Genomic DNA, 21,077 nt, shown 5'->3' on the forward strand with positions numbered 1-21,077 from the left:
AGAAACTTCAATACCCATGAGTCCTTGCGGCGTTTGGTAAAACACTTCCGCATCTGCGCACTGCTGCAAAGGAAGGCACGTTGATTTGGGGGAGAAAACATGGCGGACCTAAATCAAGAGACCTCGGAGCTAAACACAGCAGAAAACCATGAAGGATCAGGTAGTGAAGGTGATAACACAAACGACAATAGCGGCGAAAATCAGCAGCCTACGAAGACTTTCCGAGATTTGGTAAGTTTACCGAAAGCGAAGCAAGAAACACAATATTTCAGCAATAACGCTGCGAAGAATAGCTAAGCGCAAGACAATAATAAGATGTCGTTTAATCTTCTACCTTTACCAGAGTATTTAACGAAGTTCATCACTTATGACCAATTGTAAATTCAAAATGTTAAATATTTAATTCACAATCATTGTCAGGGTGTCACCGACGTGTTGTGCGAGGCTTGTGATCAACTGGGATGGAAGACTCCAACAAAGATTCAAATTGAAGCTATACCAGTGGCCCTGGAAGGTAAGCCATCACATGTAATTGTACTGCTATATGTAACTTTTGCCATCCTTTGATGTGATCTTTTATCTTCTCAACGTCATGAAACAGCATGTGTCAATATAATGTATTATTCCAGATAAAATAAAGAATTTCCCTGTCACCCTCAAGTTAACATTCAATAATGTGCAGGAAGATTATCTTGGTTTAGCCATCCCTCCATTTCCTAATTAACATTGTTGAAATTGACATGACACTACGTTGTTTGCATGCCCTTATATTTGTTGCGTTCAATGTAGTTTCTACTAGCGTCGTAATTTGGGCTGTCGTTCTCAATCTCCTTAATAGTTATTTTTCACTATCACAATTTGGACAATACTAAGTAAACGATTTTTAAGGTCCTGTGAAATGGTGACATGTCAAAAATTGAAAATCACTCCACTAATGTTATCTTACATGCAGAAAATCTGGCTGTTTTTTGTTCAACCATTTAATAGTTATTCCACCTGAAATGCATCACAGAACACCCACTTTTTTTCATCAAATCACAAACAGAATTGATGATCATTTCTAGCTTTCTAGCACTACCCTAGCTAGCTAGTACATGTTGACAGAATGACAGTTACACAGCAACAATAGAATATCAATCCTGTGCATAGTATGCTAGCAGGTTGCAAAAACAAGCTAATTCTGGGTGTGACATCATCAGCACATTGTATATTTCTTAGTGGACAGCTAAGAAATTAAGTCTAATTAAGATCTAATTTAATCTTAGTGTTATCTGTCACTTTTTCTGATGAATTTTTGTCCAAAATATGGACTGCTATCATTTTTAATTCAGTTCATGTCGTACTTTATAGCACCTTTTTCCTCCCCATTCTATACGTTGTTGTCGTTAAGGAAAGGACATCATTGGCTTGGCTGAGACCGGTTCAGGGAAGACAGCTGCATTTGCTCTGCCCATACTTCAGTCCCTTTTGGCCTCCCCCCAGAGACTCCACACCCTTGTCTTAACTCCTACTAGAGAGTTGGCCTTTCAAATCGCAGAGCAGTTTGAGGCCCTGGGTTCCAGCATCGGCGTCAAGTGCGGTACGTGTCCTGTTGAAGGCAAACAATGTACATCGGCAGAGTTGATGATTCTCAGTTTAACACTGCCTTTTTGTTTCAGTTGTCGTAGTTGGTGGAATTGACATGATGTCACAGTCTTTGGTCTTAGCCAAGAAACCACATATCGTCATAGGTAAGACTATATTTTCTTTTTGGAATGGGTTTATTAGTAGGTAATAAATAAATAAAAAATACACTTACAATAGTTCAGATTTTATATTAAAATGAAACATACAACAATCTATTTATCAAGATGCATACCATAAGGAGGACACTATAGACACTTGTCCCTATATATATATTTATATATATATATTTATTTATATATATATATATATATATATATATATATATATATATGTGTGTATATAGATGTAGATAGAGATATAGAGAGAGATAGAGATAGATAGAGAGATAGATAGAGATAGATAGAGAGATAGATAGAGATCGAGAGCTAGATAGAGATCGATATATATATAGATATAGATATAGAAGTAGATATAGATGTAGATATAGATGTAGATGTAGATACAGATACAGATACAGATACAGATACAGATATAGATATAGATATAGATACAGATAGATAGATATAGATGTAGATGGATGTAGATGTAGATGGATGTAGATAGGGATGTAGATAGCGATGTAGATATAGATATAAAAATAAAATTAGGACTTTCATGTATACAATACTACACAAATATTTTATTCCAGCCACACCCGGTCGATTAATAGACCACCTGGAGAACACGAGGGGCTTCACCTTACGAGCTCTCAAATTTCTTGTCATGGATGAAGCAGATCGAATCCTCAACATGGACTTTGAGTCTGAGGTGGGTATTGAAAAATCATGTTTCATCTGGACAATCATAATACCATAAGTGTTTCTTTTAATCAGGTGGATAAAATCTTAAAAGTGATTCCCAGGGAGAGACACACCTTCCTTTTCTCTGCAACCATGACCAAAAAGGTAATCCCATTTTGTGGTGGTCACCTGCAAATGGACCAAAATTATTATTTTAACACAACTCTATACATACAAATCTTTTGGTACAGGTCCAAAAACTCCAGCGGGCTGCTCTGAAGGACCCAGTCAAGTGTACTGTTTCTACCAAATACTCTACAGTAGATAAACTGCAGCAGTACTACATCTTCATACCATCCAAGTACAAGGTAGCACATTTGTTTCCAGTCAGTCTTTATCTACCTAACGGATGAAGTTAGATTGTACAAATCACACATTTGTTTATTGCAGGACTGTTATCTGGTGTCCATCGTGAACGAGCTTGCCGGAAACTCTTTTATCATTTTCTGCGGCACCTGCAGCGGTGCGCAGCGTGTAGCGCTCTTGTTGAGAAACCTTGGTATCACTGCCATCCCTCTTCACGGTCAAATGAGTCAGGTAGAGAAAGCTAAGCCTAATATCTCTCTTTTTTGTATATTCACTGAATTCCATTCCTAACTTGGTAGCTAAACAGACACTTTTTCCCCCCCCTATTGTTCAGGACAAACGTCTCGGAGCCCTAAACAAGTTCAAGGCCAAGTCACGATCAGTTCTCTTGGCAACCGATGTGGCATCCAGAGGACTCGACATTCCACACGTTGACTGTGTCATCAACTACGACATACCCACACATTCCAAGGTAACCCGGTGTTGTCAGTGCTCTCGAGACGCAAGATATCACGGGTTCGGGAATTTATGCAGAGGTCAGCTGATTCGTACAAATCTTGACCCCTACAGGACTACATCCACAGAGTCGGTCGGACAGCTAGAGCAGGGCGATCGGGGAAGTCCATCACATTTGTCACCCAGTAAGAACCTTTTTGATCTATGAACACTTGACAAATTTGGCCAGGGTCTTTAAGCTTGTGATGAAATATAAAGGCAATTTTGCTTTGCTCTGGTTAATTTTTTTTGTCTTTTTTCCCTCAGGTATGATGTGGAGCTTTTCCAGAGAATTGAAACCCTGATAGGAAAGAAACTTCCTGCCTTTCCCACCCAGGAAGAAGAGGTGATGATGTTGGTGGAGAGGGTCAGCGAGGCCCAGCGGTTTGCCAAACTGGTTAGTCAGCGTTGTTGCATCATCCAAAAAAGTGTTTTGTTAGCTATCAGGTTGTAATTAGAACGTAAGAAAACATCGTTATTTTCAGTGTCAAATGAAATTCTTTTCGCAATACCCAATCTTGTGGTGGTCGTTCACTCATTTTTGCTCTATCTAATTATCTAGCAATACTTTTGAATTGTAGTTTTTACTTTTTTACTCATTAGCTTTATATCATTAACTCATTAGCTCCTATTGATGGCGCAAGACACCCAATCTATTTTGAATCATAACAGAAGAGCATTCACAATTTAATTTCCTTTTTAATGTCTATATCAGGGGTCGGGAACCTTTTTGACGAAGAGAGCCATAAACAATTCATATTTTCAAACATTATCCATTGAGAGCCATACTCAGAATTTAAAAGTAAAAATACATGAAAATGTGTGCATTTATTAATCATTTCACCACTTTGAAAGTAAAAAAAAAAGTGAATTCTTTTAAGAACATTTTTTCATTGTTGCTAATCAATGAGTATCAATGAGAGTAAGCATGCAGAAGAGTATAATGAAGAAAAAATATGATTAAAAAGGCGCTAGAGATAGTGTCGGCGCCACAGTGTCACGCTCTCATTGGTGTGTTCGGGGCTTAGGTGGTCTCTCACCAGCGGTTCCCATATTTTACCGGTTAGCAGAGAGCCATATACACCCATCAAAAGAGCCACATATAGCTCCCGAGCCATAGGTTCCCTACCCCTGGTCTATATTGTTGTGCATGGCTACCAGTGAGTTATGAAAAAAACAAAATAATATTGAATCATGAAAAATATTGTCTTGTCTGTGTTCTGGGTTGATTATATCCGTTGCTACTTTCAATTGTCTTACGTGCATTACTCATGTACGGTAAGCAGGGGGAACCAAAAAGCTATTGACTGCAGATAGGGACATCTTGATTGGCATATGCAAACCTACAGACCAAAATATGCATTGCAGTAACAGGTCTGTGCATGGCGATAATGTAATGATAGAAAGATTCATTTTAAAAAATTTGGAACTATATCGTCATATCGTACAACACTACTCTCAAGCAAATACTGTAAGAATGTAGAATCAGAGGTTTTGGTTGTTTTTATTTTCAGGAAATCAAAGAACAAGGTGAGAAACGGAAAAGATACAACGATCGAGCTAGAGACGAAGATGATACAGAGCAGGCGAGCGGCGTAAGGAAGAAGGTGAAAGGAGGCTCGGGAGCAATGCGAGGAGCTGGGAAGAGGAGGGGTGGGGGGGGCCGGAGAGGTGGACGTTGAGGCTATTCATTTAACAACTGTACAGACCACAAACCGTAAATATCTTCTCTTTGATGCCAAAAACAGAAGATGATCACGCCCAGTTTTCCTCTCTTTAGCCTGGATTACATTGCCTCTTTGTCAATGAATTTTCCAATTTGTAGTAAAACTTAATACCTTGAAGCATTGCTTCTTTTTTCCCCTCCAGAACCAAGGAGCTAGAACTATCAATTCAATTTATTGTCTAGAGGGTTAGGGTTTTGGTGAGTGTGGCGTAAGAGTATGTTATCACCTGGTACAAGAAGTCAGGTGAAGTTACAGCTGTACTTAACTTCATTTTTCAATGAAGAGATGTTGTTTTATAGGCATATTTACTATAATGATTACTCTTATTCGATTATTAGGTACTGTTATGCTAATACGTATACAAGAGAAATATTTGAATTATGATTTAGGTGTTTATCCTCTTGTTGGAAACCATACAATTGAATATTTAGAAATTTGTGCCTATCGTACATTTAATGTTTATACAACAATAATTTGGGCCCAGTTTATTTGAAAACACGCTATTACCCTTTTATCAAGGGTGGGCAATTTGTCCACAACAGACCGCAGTACATGCAGGATTTAAGTCTAACTGAACAATTTGACAATTTCATAATTCAGCAGAAGTATGAAAAGTGCTACATGATTGAAAGTTAAGTGTATAAAAAAGCACACTTTCTACATTAAATTATGTCAGTAAAACTGATTTATGTGAGAAATTCAATTGTACATCTGTGGAATTCAGTGTTTTACTAAAGGGCTGAATATGGCCATATATATGTAAATATGTGTATATATATGTGTAAATATATGTTTATATATATGCGTAAATATATACATGTGTATATATATATGCGTAAATATATACATGTGTATATATATATGCGTAAATATATACATGTGTGTATATATATGCGTAAATATATACATGTGTGTATATATGCGTAAATATATACATGTGTGTATATATATGCGTAAATATATACGTGTGTATATATATATGCGTAAATATATACATGTGTGTAAATATATGCGTAAATATATACATGTGTGTATATATATGCGTAAATATATACGTGTATATATGCGTAAATATATACATGAATAAATATATACATATATATATACATGTATGCGTATATATAATGTTTTTATTCCTTTTTTTCATAATTTGTGCATGAAGGGTAGTAGTTGTACTTAGTACTTCATTTTCTAACATTGTTTTTGGAATAGAAAGTGTGGCGTTTGGGAACCAAACAGATTGTGGGGCGTTCCTATTGTGTTTGGGTGCCAGTTGTAGGCGGGGTCTTCGGCGGCGGTCAAGTGAGGAACCAGAGGGTCTAGGAGGGGCCCCAGTGTCGTGGCAGCAGCCCTGCCTCTGTGCTTGCATACCAGATCCCAAACGCATGCCTTCATCTCCATTGTGTGCGTGGAGCAGAACGTTGCACACAGGCTGCGCATCAGTTGCACAGCGGACTTGCGTGGGGGACCGGACTCGAGCTTCTGCAAACGACGACACTAGGTGAGTGTCAAAGGTCAGCGGCCGGAAATGACCGATGTTGTCCAGCTGGATTTGATTTGTGGAACCGGCGTGTTCGGCATGGAGCCTGTGCTCCAGATCTTTTCTCAAACTTTGTTTGGACTCATTTTTGTCTTTTGTGAGTACTGATGGTTTATGCGTGTTCATCTCGTGTTAATCAGATAAACTCGAATTATCCGATGCTATAATTAGCCGTCCAAGTTAGCAGTGGGCGTGCACGTTGGTTGAAAGAAACTAAACAAGCAGGTAGCCCGTTATCGATCACCTCATTTGCTTGTTTCTTTGGAAACTGAATATTTCAGCACCTAATATCTTTATTCACTACTTTTTATGTACATAAATACATCCGGATTTTGTCATATTTGTTTGGATGGATGCAAAGTCATCTTTCTTAGTAAGCAGTTTTGCACGAAGAGGACTACTAGTTGTAATTTTTATTTTTACAATCGATTACTGTGTATCCCAGGTTTCAAAGGTTTGGTGGATGGAGTCGATTTTATCTACTTAATAGCGTACAGTGAGACGCAGTTACGCACAATGCGCAACATAATGACAGATCTAAAAGGCTCACTGCAGTCCAGGCGTCCACTGCGCAGGTCTCCGTTGTTCTTGGCAATTTTTAACCAATCTCCGAATTTCTAACATCCTAGATTCAGTTAGTTTTTTCCCAATTTCAAACCGAGACTGCAAATGATCCATCAGTAACTGAAGAGAACATCAGGTAAAGTGTACACACAAACTAATGCCAATCCAATCCTCAAATACAAATGAAATGGCTTCACAATAGTGTTTTCAGTTTTCATTGCATATTACTTCTTTACTGCCAGTCTAGGTATGTCCACTATTGCGAGTATGTGTTTTAATAGGTAAAGATGATTGAAAATGTATTGCATGTTCTCCCTGGGCTTGCGTGGGTTTTCTCTGGGTACTCGGGTCTCTTCCCATATTCCAAATGGTAGGCCGGTTGAATACTCTAAATTGCCCTTTTGTATGAGTGTGATCGTAAATGGTTGTCCGTCTCCACGTGCCCTGCGATTGGCCGGCTACCGATTCGGGATGATTCCTGCATGGTGCCTGAATTCAGCACCCCCCGCGACCCTTGTGAGGATAAGCGGATCAGAAAATGAATGAATGAATGAAGGAATTGTCAACATTGATTGTGGTTCACATGCCTGTTTTTACGACTCGACTCCACCCATCGCGCGTGAGAGGCAGTCATTGTTCTATTAGTTTAGTTTCTTTATGCTAGTTCTGGGCATCTTTTTTGGAACCATTCAGGCCAGGAAGGCTATCGGTCCTGATGATCAGATCCAGACTAATGAGGGACTGTGTGGATCAACTTGGAGGAGTGATTCTGCATAATTTCAACCTACAACCTTGTGTGGGCTTCCTGTGTGTGGTTCCAGTTTTATCTAGGTCTACATTGTCTGTGTCTTTACTTGCTACTGCTACAAACTGAAATTCCTGAATAAAGGTTAATCTAATCGAATCTATTTTGGACTCCATAACAGTGGAAATTTACAAAGGTAATTTCCCACTAAATATAATTAAGATTTTTTTTCTCCAAAAAATTGATAAGTGGTAATCTAATTTAATCTATTTTGGACTCCATAACAGTGGGAATTTGCAAAGGTGATTTCCCACTAAATATAATTATAAGCTTTCTTTTTCCAAAAAATTGATAAGTGGGAAATTTAATTTTGCAGACATCCAGTAGCGTGTTCAAATTAGTATACATAAAATGTTGCTGTAATCATGATTATTGATGTGTGTGGAGCAAATTTTAATGTGTACTACACAATGTTCCACTTGTCTCTTCTAGGCGCCCACCTTGCTCTCGTACACCCAACATAAGATGTCTCATCGAAGTGGTCAGGAGGACCCAGAGCGGTACCTGTTTGTGGATCGTGCCGTGGTTTACAACCCAGCCACACAGGCTGACTGGACAGCCAAGAAACTGGTTTGGGTTCCCTCAGAGCGCCATGGTTTTGAGGGGGCCAGCATCAGCGAGGAGCGCGGCGAGGAAGTGGTGGTGGAGCTGGCCGAGAATGGTAAAAAGGTGGTCGTAAACAAAGACGACATCCAGAAGATGAATCCTCCCAAGTTCAGCAAAGTGGAGGACATGGCTGAGCTCACCTGCCTGAACGAAGCATCTGTGCTGCACAATTTGAAGGACCGCTATTATTCTGGACTCATATATGTGAGTATCTCAGTTGTTATCCGAGAGTAGTGGTGTCAAACTCCGTTTAGTTCGGGCCATATTCCTGCCCAGTAGATCTTATTTTGGGCCAAAAAAAGTTCATTTACTGGCCGCTATTGACAGTGCTAGATGCCCAGTCCATTTTCATTGGAAGGGCTGAATGAAAGTCTATTTATTTGCCCCTCCCAGTCTAAATGGATTGGATGTCTAGCAGATCTATGGCACTGAAGGTACACGGTAGATTGGTCGCCGGTCTTTTGGTCGCCCGGAAGGTTATTGATAATTACCATTTAAATCGTTGCTCAAATTCCCTAAATACAAAGTGCAAATTACTATTTAGTCATACTTAATGCCCTAGTAATTATTAGGCTGAAGAAAAGCTCCAATTTTCCCGGACTTTTATTGTTTTTTGTTGGAGAACTTGTTAAGACCCTGACTGACGTAGCTTCTTAAAGGGACAACGCTTGTATACATACAAACTCTTATACACTCACACGCCGGCTCAGTGAAACTGCTCATGGCCATTGTTGGCTTTTATTGATGCGTAGACCATGTTGTTTTACCTTGTTTTGTCGCCGGTCTTTTGGTCGTCGGTCTTTTGGTCGCCGGTCTTTTGGTCGCCCTTTGTTGCAGTCCGGGCGACCAAAAGACCGGCGACCAAAAGACGGCGACCAAAAGACCGGCGACCAATCGACCGCACACGGGCACTGAAGGCATCCACTCCCAGTTTAAGTGAATTGGGCAGCTATCGTTGTCAATGGTAATCAATTAATTTTGCGTCACCTCCTTGTCATTTTAGGGTACTTAACGGTCACTTCCTGTACATTTTGGATAACTTTTAGGCTGCTTTCTTTTCATTGGTTGCTAATTGCCTATTTTGGGCATTTCCTGGTGATTTTAGGGGATTTTAAGTTTGGTTCTCAACTTATTGGCTGTCATTGAGTGTGCGATTTCAACTGAAGAACGACTATTTTTCAAATCTCACATTCAGCTTGGGATCTAATTGATAAATGCTTAAACTCGTTAAAATTTCTGCTTTCATGGCAAAAAGGGGAAAGTATTTGATTTTGGGCGATTTCCAACCCGCAGGCCGCACTTTTGACACCCCTGTCCTAGAGGTATTTTTCTCATGGTTATGATTAACCTCAAAACTCATCTTAAATTCTCTGCTCTTTGCATGCGACTGGTAACCTTTAGTCAGTTATTTTGCAATGGGTACTTCTAATATTTATCAAAGTAGGACATTGACTTTGTGACCAAACAAGTGGAGTCAATCTGTGTTGATCTTAAACCATTTCTCTTTTCTACTGAAAGTCTTCTCCTTTGTGAAATGCAGACTATACATTTTGAAGTACATACCGTTAAAATGTCATTCTAAACTCGCTGAAAAATGGAGCAGGTTTCCTGCCCGTGACCCAATTGATGGTTTTCAGGAATAGAATTTGGGTTGGATGTCACCTGAGGGAATAATATCGTTTATTACCACAAGGAGACTGTTGTTTTTGGAAAACTGGAATTGAAAAAGCTCAGACTGTTCACCTCTCAGTTACTGTTTATTCAAGGAAAAGTGGAATGCTGCTTTCAGATGAAGATGAGTGCTAACACTTTATTGGTATTATGACTTGGGTATATATGATGCATTCACACACACGTAAAAAATAGTGAAATGTAGATCTGCAAACATGCAACATGTCATCTCTGAGTCAACGTTATATATATAAAGGATGGCGGCGTGGGTTGCAGGAACAAAGAGCTTCAAATTTTTCGCTTTCTGAGGTACAGTATCATAGTTATAAAAGATGCCAGACGGCACCTCTACGTTATGCTGGCGATTTGATCCTACTGTGCGACATAAGACAGCTGCTGAATATTTGCCAGCTGGCTTTACCTAGCAACCACAATTACACAATTGGGAAATTGATATCACTTGCAATGCTCTTCTAAACTGAATAATATTTTATTGTAAAGGCCAAAAACGTCATCATATATTGTACTGGGTGTTTAACTGTGCAATTGCTCATTATGTTAGGGCTGGTTGATGTTTTTTTGTTTATAAATGACTTGTTTTCTTCTTTCCAAAGACCTTTTAATTTAGAAATATATTTCTGATCTAATTTTTACAGATACCTGCTGAACCCATGCAAAAGCAATGTAGTACTTAGATTAGATTAAATAACTTTATTCATCCCGTATTCGGGAAATTTAATTGTCACAGTAGCAAGAGGGTGAGAATACAGACACAGGAAAAGACATTTTAGACATAAATAAATGGGTAATAAATGAGTTAATAAATAAATATATAAATGCATTAATAATATATAAATAAATTAATATTAAATTACTTTAAATTAATTTTATTTTTATATCATATATATATATATATATATATATATAATATAATATAATATATATATATATATATATATATATATATATATATATATATATATATATATATATATATATATATAAAATTAATTGTTGGGATATAAAGCCCTTTCTAGTGTGCACTGTGTATATTTTTTTTCAGGATTTGAACTCCTAAAGTAATTTTATATACCTGGAGATTCATTTTTGATTCATGCAAATTTGGCAGGCTCTAGTCCGTGATGTGTAAAATTCAGTGTATATTTTTGTGTCTTCATATATTATGTAGGTACTTGTAATTGATCAAAATTTGAAAACCCTGTTTTTCATGGACTTTCTGGTCTAATGGCTTTGCATACACAATGAGTCATTTCTTAACTACTTTGAATCTCAATTCCTTTGTCAATTTTTTACTAATCGCAAGGTGGCTTCCTCTGTGTTTTGTCAAGGCTCACGTTCAGCTTGGGATCTTCTTAATTTCTCTTTTGGCTAAGACAAATTACAAACATGTGTTTCCCACTTAGTGCTCTTTTTTTTGACAGGAAGAACAGTTCCCTCTTCAGTTGTTTGACTTACCTCCTCAGTGTTCATTGCAGACAAGCTGTAATGCCCCCTTAAACCTTCCTCTTGATGGGGACTTTAGGCGAAGACTTCCATGTTTGAGTCAGCGCAGACATATGACGCACACAATCATTTAGGTGCTGGTCATTGTCGTAGTATCTAAAGGTGACCTCACGCTTGGTTGGAAGGATTTATTTTGACGAACTGGTGCGTCACAGGCTAATCAGAGCTTCACACTGGCGTGACATGGTAGCTTGGAAACAAGCAGACTTTTGTATCGTAAGATAAGCCACAGCTGTTCCAAAGCACCAGCATTCTTCCATGGCAAAAAGATTGTCATAGTGTACATCTGTTAGTCTGTGTGCTTCTAATCAGTGTCCATCACAGCTATTTCCCATTTAGTCGTGTTTACCGACTTTAGTGTATATTTGGATATTCTGAATTGATGTTCATGGTGTCTGAAACATCAACATTCTTTAACACGCGTCCTTATTTAACTTTGAAATAGTTTGAACATTTGCTAAGAGATAATGGTTTTCAGCCAAAGAGCTTATTGTTAAATCCAAATTTCGGAATCAGAGGATATCTCTGTTAGTGTGATTTCAGTATGTCAAAGACGTTTCTGTTGTCTTTTTGAGTTGCCATGACATGTACATATAAGACTGCTGCTATGGGAATGTCTTTTACTGTCTATGCTACACAGACTAGTGGCATGAAGGCACTGTCATGGTGGATGGAGTGCTATCCAATGTCCCGTCCAAAAATGGCAGATGGACTCGGCTGTCGCGTCCGCTGTTGCTTGTGTTTTGCTCAGCTGTTACCAAGCCACAGGATCCCTAAACCTGAATCAGATTTCACAGTGGAAACATCGACTTCCTTTTCCTGGATAGGACTTGGCATGATGTTAAGTTATTTGAATGGTAGAATGCTGCCAGTGATAGCGAAGATTTGCTGTCAGTATGGGACGTGGGAGGAATCTGGAGTACCCGGTGAAAACCCACACAAGCCTGGGGAGAACATGCAAACTCCACTCAGTAAGGACTCACCTGGGATCGAAGCCTTGACCCCAGAACTGTGAGTTTGTCGCGCTAACCGCTTGTACACTGTGATAAGGAAAAAAATAACTGCCATACAGCCAGCAAACGTGGCGGTCCGGTGGTTTGAGTGGTTAGCGTGTCCGCCTCACAGCTCTGGGGTCCTGGGTTCAAATCCAGGTCACGTCCATATGCGTTGAGTTTGCATGTTCTCCCCGGGCCTGCGTGGGTTTTCTCCAGGTACTCCGGTTTCCTCCCACATTCCAAAATCATGCATGATAGGCTGATTGGACACTCTGAATGGCCCCACCGATTCAGGGTGTCTCCCCCCCCCCTCTGGCCTGGAGACAGCTGGGATTGGCTCCAGCACCTTTGGAAAAGTTATCAGGCTCTCGTCTTGCTTTCTTACGGCCACTGTCTTCTTTTCGTTCATCATTTGTACAGTGGATTATTTCCTGGTGGTCCGGGGGCTCCACACTGAGCTATTATATAACAATTTCAGTATGCTGTCTGGTTCCTGGGTGTCTACTCCTGAAGCCCTGTCTCAGTGGACAGTAATTATGATACTCTTGTCAGCATATGTGCCATTGTGACGGTTCGTTGGGCAGAAAACGGCTGGCTGCACTCTACTCTCGCCAATGAATGGCAGGCCGCCTAAATGTAGGGGAAAAGGGAAGCCTTACAAATAAGATGGTAATTACCAAATGAGACATCCCAAGAAATGTTCATTAATATCATAAGATCTTTTATCCATGATGTTTTTTATCCTCAAAGGCTCTTGAGTTGATGACAGAACAAATTAGGGTAGCTTAGCTTCAGTTGAGTAGATGCGTTATATCAAATGAAAACTTGGCCCATAATCTTAAGGTACCAGTAATTGCATACTGCACATCGGTTACAAGCGATATATAGATGAAGTGGAGATTTATGGTTACCACAAAAGATGTAGCTAACAAGCAAGTGGTCAAAGTTATAATATGGAGAAGCGTTCAACATTCTGGCTTTTCTATAGGGGATACAAAACCCCTATAGCATCTGTAGACAAGGCAAAGCAATAGTCCACCAGGGCCTCTAACTCATTTGTCTTTTTTTCCCTCTTGGGTTTATTCAGACTACAGCGTAGATGAGATTGGAAAAATCTCTCATTCCACACGCATTCTCGGGGCCACTCAGCCAATAAACATTAATATCCAACAGTATAAGAAGAAAATAAGTTAATTTTTGGCAACCTAAACAATTAGTTGTGGAAGATATTTCTTGTGGGGTAACACAACCCTGAATTGGTATTTTGATGTCTTTATTGTTTTGAGCAGACAAAAAGTTTTAAAAGTTGTTCCATTGCGGACGTGTGTCGTTATAGAGAAACGTTGTATTTTCCTTCATCGTAGAATTATCGCAAACATCACAGATCATAAAGTCTGAATAGAGTCGGAATGAACAACACCTCTGCTGGTTGGAGCAAAATAAATACATCATTTTACCTCAGTTGAGTGAAATTTTAAGATGTCAAAGTTAACTCTTACTATAAATCTACAACCGGTGTCTCGAGTTAAACAAAAAAAGATGTTGCTTGACGTGTCTTTGTGATTTGAATCCTTTGCTTTAGCATGTGTATTTTTCCATTTTTCTCTCCGTAGACATATTCTGGCCTCTTCTGTGTGGTCATCAACCCCTACAAAAACTTGCCCATTTATTCAGAGAACATCATTGAGATGTATCGGGGGAAGAAGAGACACGAGATGCCGCCTCACATCTACGCCATATCGGAGTCAGCGTACCGCTGTATGCTTCAAGGTACGATTTTTTTTTTTTTTGCATTGTCACTGACAGATGTAAGGCATGACTGCAGTCTACAGTATTGTTATACTCATGTTGCTTTGATAAGAAATTGTATGCGCCAATTCTTAGACACATATTCTAAGAATTGGGTTTTTCAGGAATGTGGTTTCTACGGTGAAAGAGTTTAGCTCACTTGCAGCCACCATTGAGTTTACTTGCATACCCTAGGAGATTAGTGTGCGAAAGAAGTGGTTAAAGTGTGTGAACGGTCGCAAGGTCTTGATGGATATGACATTTCTCATTATATCATAGAAGTGCAGTACATCAAGGAATCATAGACCTGACATATTTTTCGGAAACCCACTGCCCCAAACCATTAAGATTTAAAGCGGATATCTGTATATAGAACACCCAATAATGGTGAAATCAGACATGTTTTTCTCGACATTCATTCATACACCTGTAGTATTCTCATACACCTGTAGTATTCATATGTACACAATGTATTGATGCATAAGTGAATGTTGAAGACGGAGAGTAGCACCATTGAGGATCTTTGAGCAGCTCAAGCTACTTTATTATTTAATGCCATCACTCATAGGCATGCTGGAAAGGGTGTTTCATTTTTCATTGAGTTTGTTAGTCCACAGCTGCAGGGTTTATGTGTGTGGCTGATGCGCTGTCAGCTCCCCATCATTATAGCCCTCACGCAGCTCACTGATGCCTGCAGGACTTTGGATTGGACGTACAAACAGCTGAGACTATGACTTTTGGGTCTGGATTGTCCTTGGCCATGGCATGAACCACAAGGCAATCATTATTTTCTTGCTTTTATCTCTAGTCTTCGAGGGAGTTGCTTGAAACATATACTTTTTATGTTTGAAAGACAGTTAACCTGTAATTCGTTATATTCTTGACTACAGTTTTTGCTCAACAGCAAATGACAACAAAAATTAGTTGTCTTTATTTACAAAACACACACTTACCGTATTTTCACGACTATAAGGCGCACTGCATTATAAGGCGCACCCTCAATGAATGACACATTTTAATTTTTTTTCCATATATAAAGCACACTGGGTTATAAGGCGCCCTGTCTATTTTGGAGTAAATTTGAGGCTTTCAAGTACGCCTTCTAGTCGTGAAAATACGGTAACTTTTGCCCCAAAAAACTGGGTAACGGCTCGTAGCGTGTTTTTTCCCAGTACCGACCCATCCCAAATGTACATGACCCTGTTAACCTCTTGCAACCTGCTTATGTAATGCAAGATGTTTACCTCCAAAAGAGGTAAACCTCATGCAATTGGTCTTGTTTGACCCAATATTTCCCTGCAGGAGGTTTTATTCTTTTAAGCTACTGACCCACACAGGGGGAGGTGCACAGTAGCCAGTTGAATGAGGTCATCACTGTCCCCTCGATAAATACCCCGCCGTGCTAAATTCTACACGCTGAGTCACGGTTAAGTTGCCTCTAGAGCAGCCGTTACCCACTACTGGACTCCTTTGGGCAAGAGTGCATCACCATGGATACTGTGTGTATATGTGTGTGTGTGTGCACGTGCAACCAAAATAACCATCCCAAGGAAACTGAGATAGCGGTGTCACTTGCTGAACAACACTGTTTTATAGGGAAGCAAAACAGGACTTCTGTTGCTGAATCGCCTTACATTCGTTGATAATAGACACCAAATTGTAAAGTTGGCTCTTACAAATATGTGCCTATTTAAAATCTCAATCTAATTTCTACCTCCTTATTAAAGCAGTTGGTTTTAGTCTTTGCCGTCCTCCTCACTTTTTCTTTTATTCTTTTTTTCCTACAACAAAATCTTTTGGCTTGAAAGAAAGGAATTTCCCACTTCCTTCAGACCATTTTGGTCCCCTCTTGCTTAACATAAAAAATACAACCACAAATCTGCTGGAAGCGTTTTACACGCTCTGTTCTTTAGACCTGATTACCTACCCTTTTTGCAAGGAAATAGCTGAAGTACTCTGTTTTTCAGACAATAAATGGCACTTTTTTCATTGTTTGCGACTAATACTCAAGTGCGACTTGTTGTTTTTTGGCATTGAAAGCCTGTTATGTTGTTGTTTTTCTTAGGGTATAGTTATTCAAAAAACTATAAATGTTACCTTTGGCGGGTGCCTATTTAGTCTGTTGTTCTCCATTTCACGATTTTTACTTTATAATGAAATAAGAAATTGCCCTCCCTAAAATGCGACTTATCTACTTTTTTTGCCTTGATTGTCCGTTATTTGGTTGGTCGACTTACACTTAGGTGCAACTTATAGTCTGAAAAATATGGTAGTAATGAAGAGTACTTTTTTGAAAATGGCCAGTGTTGCTAGGCCTTCTGGTTGCTGACAGTGTTGCATAGTAAGGTGAGCCCTAGCAATTTTTTATTGTCTTTCAAATTTGATTTCATTCATTCGATGACTTTTCAACATTCTTGTTGCCTTTGCAAATGTTTATCGGTTTATCATTCTCAGTGTCATCATAGTTGAGAATATGATTGCTTTTAGATTAAATTGGGATCTGCAATGCTTTGGATTTGATATCTATTATAGACGCAGAAGCATGAACTCATAACTCATGCCGAACCTGTCTGATTTAATTTCCGTTTTTAATAATTCATGAATTCTTGTAAACGGTTTGAGCTTTCATTTTTTTTAAATTTCGAATGGCTCTTGACTACTTAGCTCAACCCCAAAATATTTTAAATGAGTATAGATTCTTCAAGATAATCACAAAGAAAAGTTAAAATTCTGAATTCTGCCTGTCATTTGAGGAAAACATTAGCTGGTTTGAATTCAATGAGAAAAAAAGTTGCACTTGGTAACGTGTTGAAAGGTGATTAGAAAGTACAGAACAAGAGAACGGGAGTTATGCAAAATCAGGAGAGGGCAGAGTAATGGGGGGAAGAGAGCAGAGGGTACATGGGAAATTTAGTGGGGGCAGGCAGGCAGCATTGTGCTACACAATAGAGGCTTTATGCAGTCTGAGGGGGGCTGGGACCTGTGCGCTCTATGGGTGCAGATGCAGACGGGTACTCCTGAAATCTCCCCTTGGAAACGACGAGGTCTTTCTCTGGGGCAATGGGGACGTTACACATTTCGCTTGAGTGACAAGACAGGTGTGTGAGAGTGTGTTCAAGAAAGGGCTGTACTAGTCTTCAAACGATCCGTCTCCCCAGTGAGCGTGTTCAAGAGATGACATTCAGACAAATTTGAGGTCTGTTTAAACAGTCTACTGCATCATGCTCACACAGAGGCTTGTAGTAAAATATTGGCAGATGCACAGCTGTGAAAGTCATACAGGATATGGTTAGATTTGATTTTTAAAGCTTGGTGCTCGGTTATAGTAGCAAATGCCTACCTTCGGTATTTATTCTAGCCTTAGCATTTTCCATACAAATTCCTGAAGAGGGCATTCCGGGCTTTGCCAGTGGACAGGATATACGTACTATATTTAACTATAACAAATTGCATTACATCGCAAACGTTTTTTTTAATATACCAGTATGCAATAAAGGCGACAAATAATAAATATTTAGTGTTAAGCTTAAATGCAAAATATATGGTAAATAAATGTTAATATTGAACACTTAAGACAAGCCTTTTATCTTTATTATACTTTTTTTTTAAATCTAAAATCTGATTTAGAAGTTTTAGTTTCATTAATTTAGTTGTCTTTATTTCAAATATCAAAACCAAGTAACATAATCCATTTAATTCCTTTAGAGCGAATGTCTTTGATATTATCATCATGAGATACATTTAAGACCAGTAGTAAAGTTTCCATTAGTAAATGCTATTACCTTCAAGCTTAAAAACATACATTGGAAGTATGCACAAAATAATTAATATAGTATTTATGTAAATAGCACTTTAATTTGCTCAAATGTCAGATAGTCTTTCAGCCAAAAAAACAACATTCCTAAGGGTCACATTTGATGAATAAAATAACTAAACTTCAAAAATTTTGCTGCTTCACAAATCCACAATACGTAAATCCCGTTCATATTGCATGATTTGGATATTAATTCTCCATTCTAGTATCCATTTCCGACACATTTAATCTGATCAATCTACCACTGTTTGACACAATAATGCAATCCTTGTTTGTGATTGGGGCGCTGCTCCCCTGTGTGTGTGTCTGGATTCCTGTGGTGCTCTAGCATTTAGCACTATTATCTTAAAGTGCCAGCATAAATAATCATGCAATGGACATACGCATAAAAACACCCTTGTTTTGTTGGATTATGGCGGGCCTGGCCACCACAAAGAGCCTCTTTGGAATTCCGGCCGCCATCTGAAATTGATTACTTTACTTTTTTAGTGCCATATCTCCTGCAACAGTGTTCTCTCCTCTCATAACCCCAAAGATAAATACCAAAGATCAACAATATCGAAAAACTAAAATAGATAATGTCAATGATAAACTTCCATTCTTTGCCAATGATGGCGATAGGCCTCCAATTAATTTAAATTGGGACACCTAGCTGTGAATGCCTCGCGCCGTAAATGATAGTGAATGAGCCATTGTATTGACTCAAACAAACAAAAATGGTCGCCTCCCATGTATATAGCCTGGCATGTTCCTCGTTTACCTATGAAAGTTTTTAAAATCATAATTAGACTTGACCAGAAAAGAGATAAAAGGTGTCATCAAATGTCCATATAGTTTATCACCATGTATGGATCTTGCAAACTAATCAAATTGAACATTCTATTTCAGTTAATTGCAGTCATTGAGTTATTAGCATTTTAACAAGACAATTAGTTTACATTTGGAGCATTCAAGACTTTTTAAATCCACATTTGAGTATGCTTTTGTCATGTTTACAGTTACGTTTTAAAGTGCATGGTTTGTTTGGTTCTCTTAGGTAAAATCCTTAAAACTTGGTGGAGGTCTGCTATTGTTATCTTACAGGACTAACGTTGCATCTAGTGAAGGGGCTGAGAACCGATGGCTAACCTGTAAGATAAAAATTATTATTATGATTTTTTTGTTAAACTCCTTTGCGCATGTATACTCTCATTGCAACCCATTGATTAGCCACAGCGTACCAATGTTATTGAAAGAATTCAGGGGTTTATTGTACTTCAAAATGGTTGAAATCACAAAAAAGCGCACATTTACTTACTTCTTCTATTACTTACTATACTTTTTACCTATTACTAAATTTAAGTATAAATGGTTTATTAGATTACATTAGATAACTTTATTCATCCCGTATTCGGGAAATTCACTGTCGCAGTAGCAAGAGGGTGAGAATACAGACACAGCAAAAGACATTTTAGACATAAATAAATAGGTAATAAATAAGTAAATATATAAAAAGGTTGCCTAGCCCTGATCTATTGAATGGATCAGGGGTGCCCATTACATAGATCGCGATGTACCGGTAGATCACCAAGGAACTATTGGTAGATCCTTAGCTAAGTTCTTACAAATTTTCTATGTCCGCAGTAAGCTTTAGCATGAATCGAAAGTGTATTTTCACCCCCGTTCCCTACTGCTCCCATATGTTGATAGAGTAAAATGCGTGGTATATCAAGATAAATAATTGCTGAGCTTTGTCGGTGGCCTGTTTTTAAAAATAAATAAAAGCTAGAACGTGAAAAGTTAACTCCTTGAAAAGTAGATCTTGGAGCAAAAAGGTCTGAACACCCCTGGAGTGGATTTATCACGGTGTGAAGACGTAATAGTGGCAAATGGTTTAAAACCAGCAGAAGTGGAGGCAGGAACAACACAGTCCAGACTAAAGTGTGACTTCATTTCGTCTGTTTCCACTCTTGCCCCCAATCAGCAGATGTTATCATCCCAGATGCCCAGACTTGTGACAAGAAAGCACAGCCATGGGTTTTTCACCTCTAATACTAAATACTTGAATGATGTGTTAGTACCGTATTGGAAGGGCATCTTCATGAGTCATAGTGAAACGAACCCATTACATATCAAAGATCTATTCCTCAGCTCAATGATGTTCTCCACACCATGACAAACATGTGGGTGCTGGATTTCTTCATCACATCTTTTTGTACCTCACAGACAGTACTGATTACACATCGACATAATAAAATTTTAAGAAATATGCTTTCTGGAACATGGTGAAAAAAGAAACTGTCTCAAAATGTGTGGTGAGTTCAAAAACAACAACCTTAAAAGCCAACCATCTGTCTGCAAGACCTGAAGGTGAACCTCAATTTTTGCATGCAAGAGACCCTACTGGCACATGAATTGTTCTTCATTCATGTTTTATAACAATACTATTTTTAAATATAGAGTTAAAATTTAAACATCCATTACATCACCCAGAAGGACCTAGAAAAAGCCATATTTAATATATTGCAATGTATCATCTTTGGATATTTCATGCCTTTCTCTCTGTTTGCTATTAAGATGACCCTACTTGTGCCAAGTAATAAGGAAGCGAGGCAAACTCCATAAATCAAACCTGTAGTTATTCTGTCTTGTGCACTGTTATAAATGTTCCCGTCGTACTTGCGCTTTATCTTTTTGATTCATTTACTTGAAAGTTCAAAGCATATCACTGGGGTTAAGTCTACTTCTTTGGCTTGGAGCAACTATTTTTGGAGTGCTTTAAATTATGTGTCTACGGA

The 21,077-nt window shown here is 38.6% G+C and overlaps 2 protein-coding genes across 7 annotated transcripts in view; both read left to right on the forward strand.

Annotated features, from left to right (window-relative positions):
• The first annotated feature begins 57 nt into the window (after nt 1-57).
• ddx47 (DEAD (Asp-Glu-Ala-Asp) box polypeptide 47) lies at nt 58-5,110 on the forward strand. The gene is made up of 12 exons (XM_077619959.1): nt 58-231; nt 421-514; nt 1,391-1,579; nt 1,659-1,730; nt 2,315-2,433; nt 2,499-2,570; nt 2,657-2,773; nt 2,856-3,002; nt 3,106-3,243; nt 3,342-3,412; nt 3,534-3,663; nt 4,781-5,110. Exons 1-12 carry the CDS (start codon nt 100-102, stop codon nt 4,946-4,948), a joined length of 1,449 nt encoding a protein of 482 aa, XP_077476085.1. The 5' UTR covers nt 58-99; the 3' UTR covers nt 4,949-5,110.
• Nucleotides 5,111-6,277: 1,167 nt separating this feature from the next.
• LOC144088047 (myosin-10) overlaps nt 6,278-21,077 on the forward strand; it is a 50,629-nt gene continuing 35,829 nt past the window's right edge. For 2 of the 6 annotated variants that reach the window (XM_077618239.1, XM_077618242.1), the window contains exons 1-3: nt 6,278-6,494; nt 8,335-8,712; nt 14,312-14,468. In XM_077618239.1, coding sequence (XP_077474365.1) covers nt 8,368-8,712; nt 14,312-14,468 — 502 coding nt within the window. In that variant the 5' untranslated portion in view covers nt 6,278-6,494; nt 8,335-8,367. Of the gene's footprint in view, nt 6,495-6,536; nt 6,631-7,110; nt 7,234-8,334; nt 8,713-14,311; nt 14,469-21,077 lie in introns of those variants that run through there. The other 4 variants (XM_077618243.1, XM_077618244.1, XM_077618240.1 and 1 more) reach the window with 3 other exon arrangements.

This window comes from Stigmatopora argus, chromosome 14 (genome assembly GCF_051989625.1).
Source record: "Stigmatopora argus isolate UIUO_Sarg chromosome 14, RoL_Sarg_1.0, whole genome shotgun sequence".
NCBI lineage: Eukaryota > Metazoa > Chordata > Actinopteri > Syngnathiformes > Syngnathidae > Stigmatopora > Stigmatopora argus.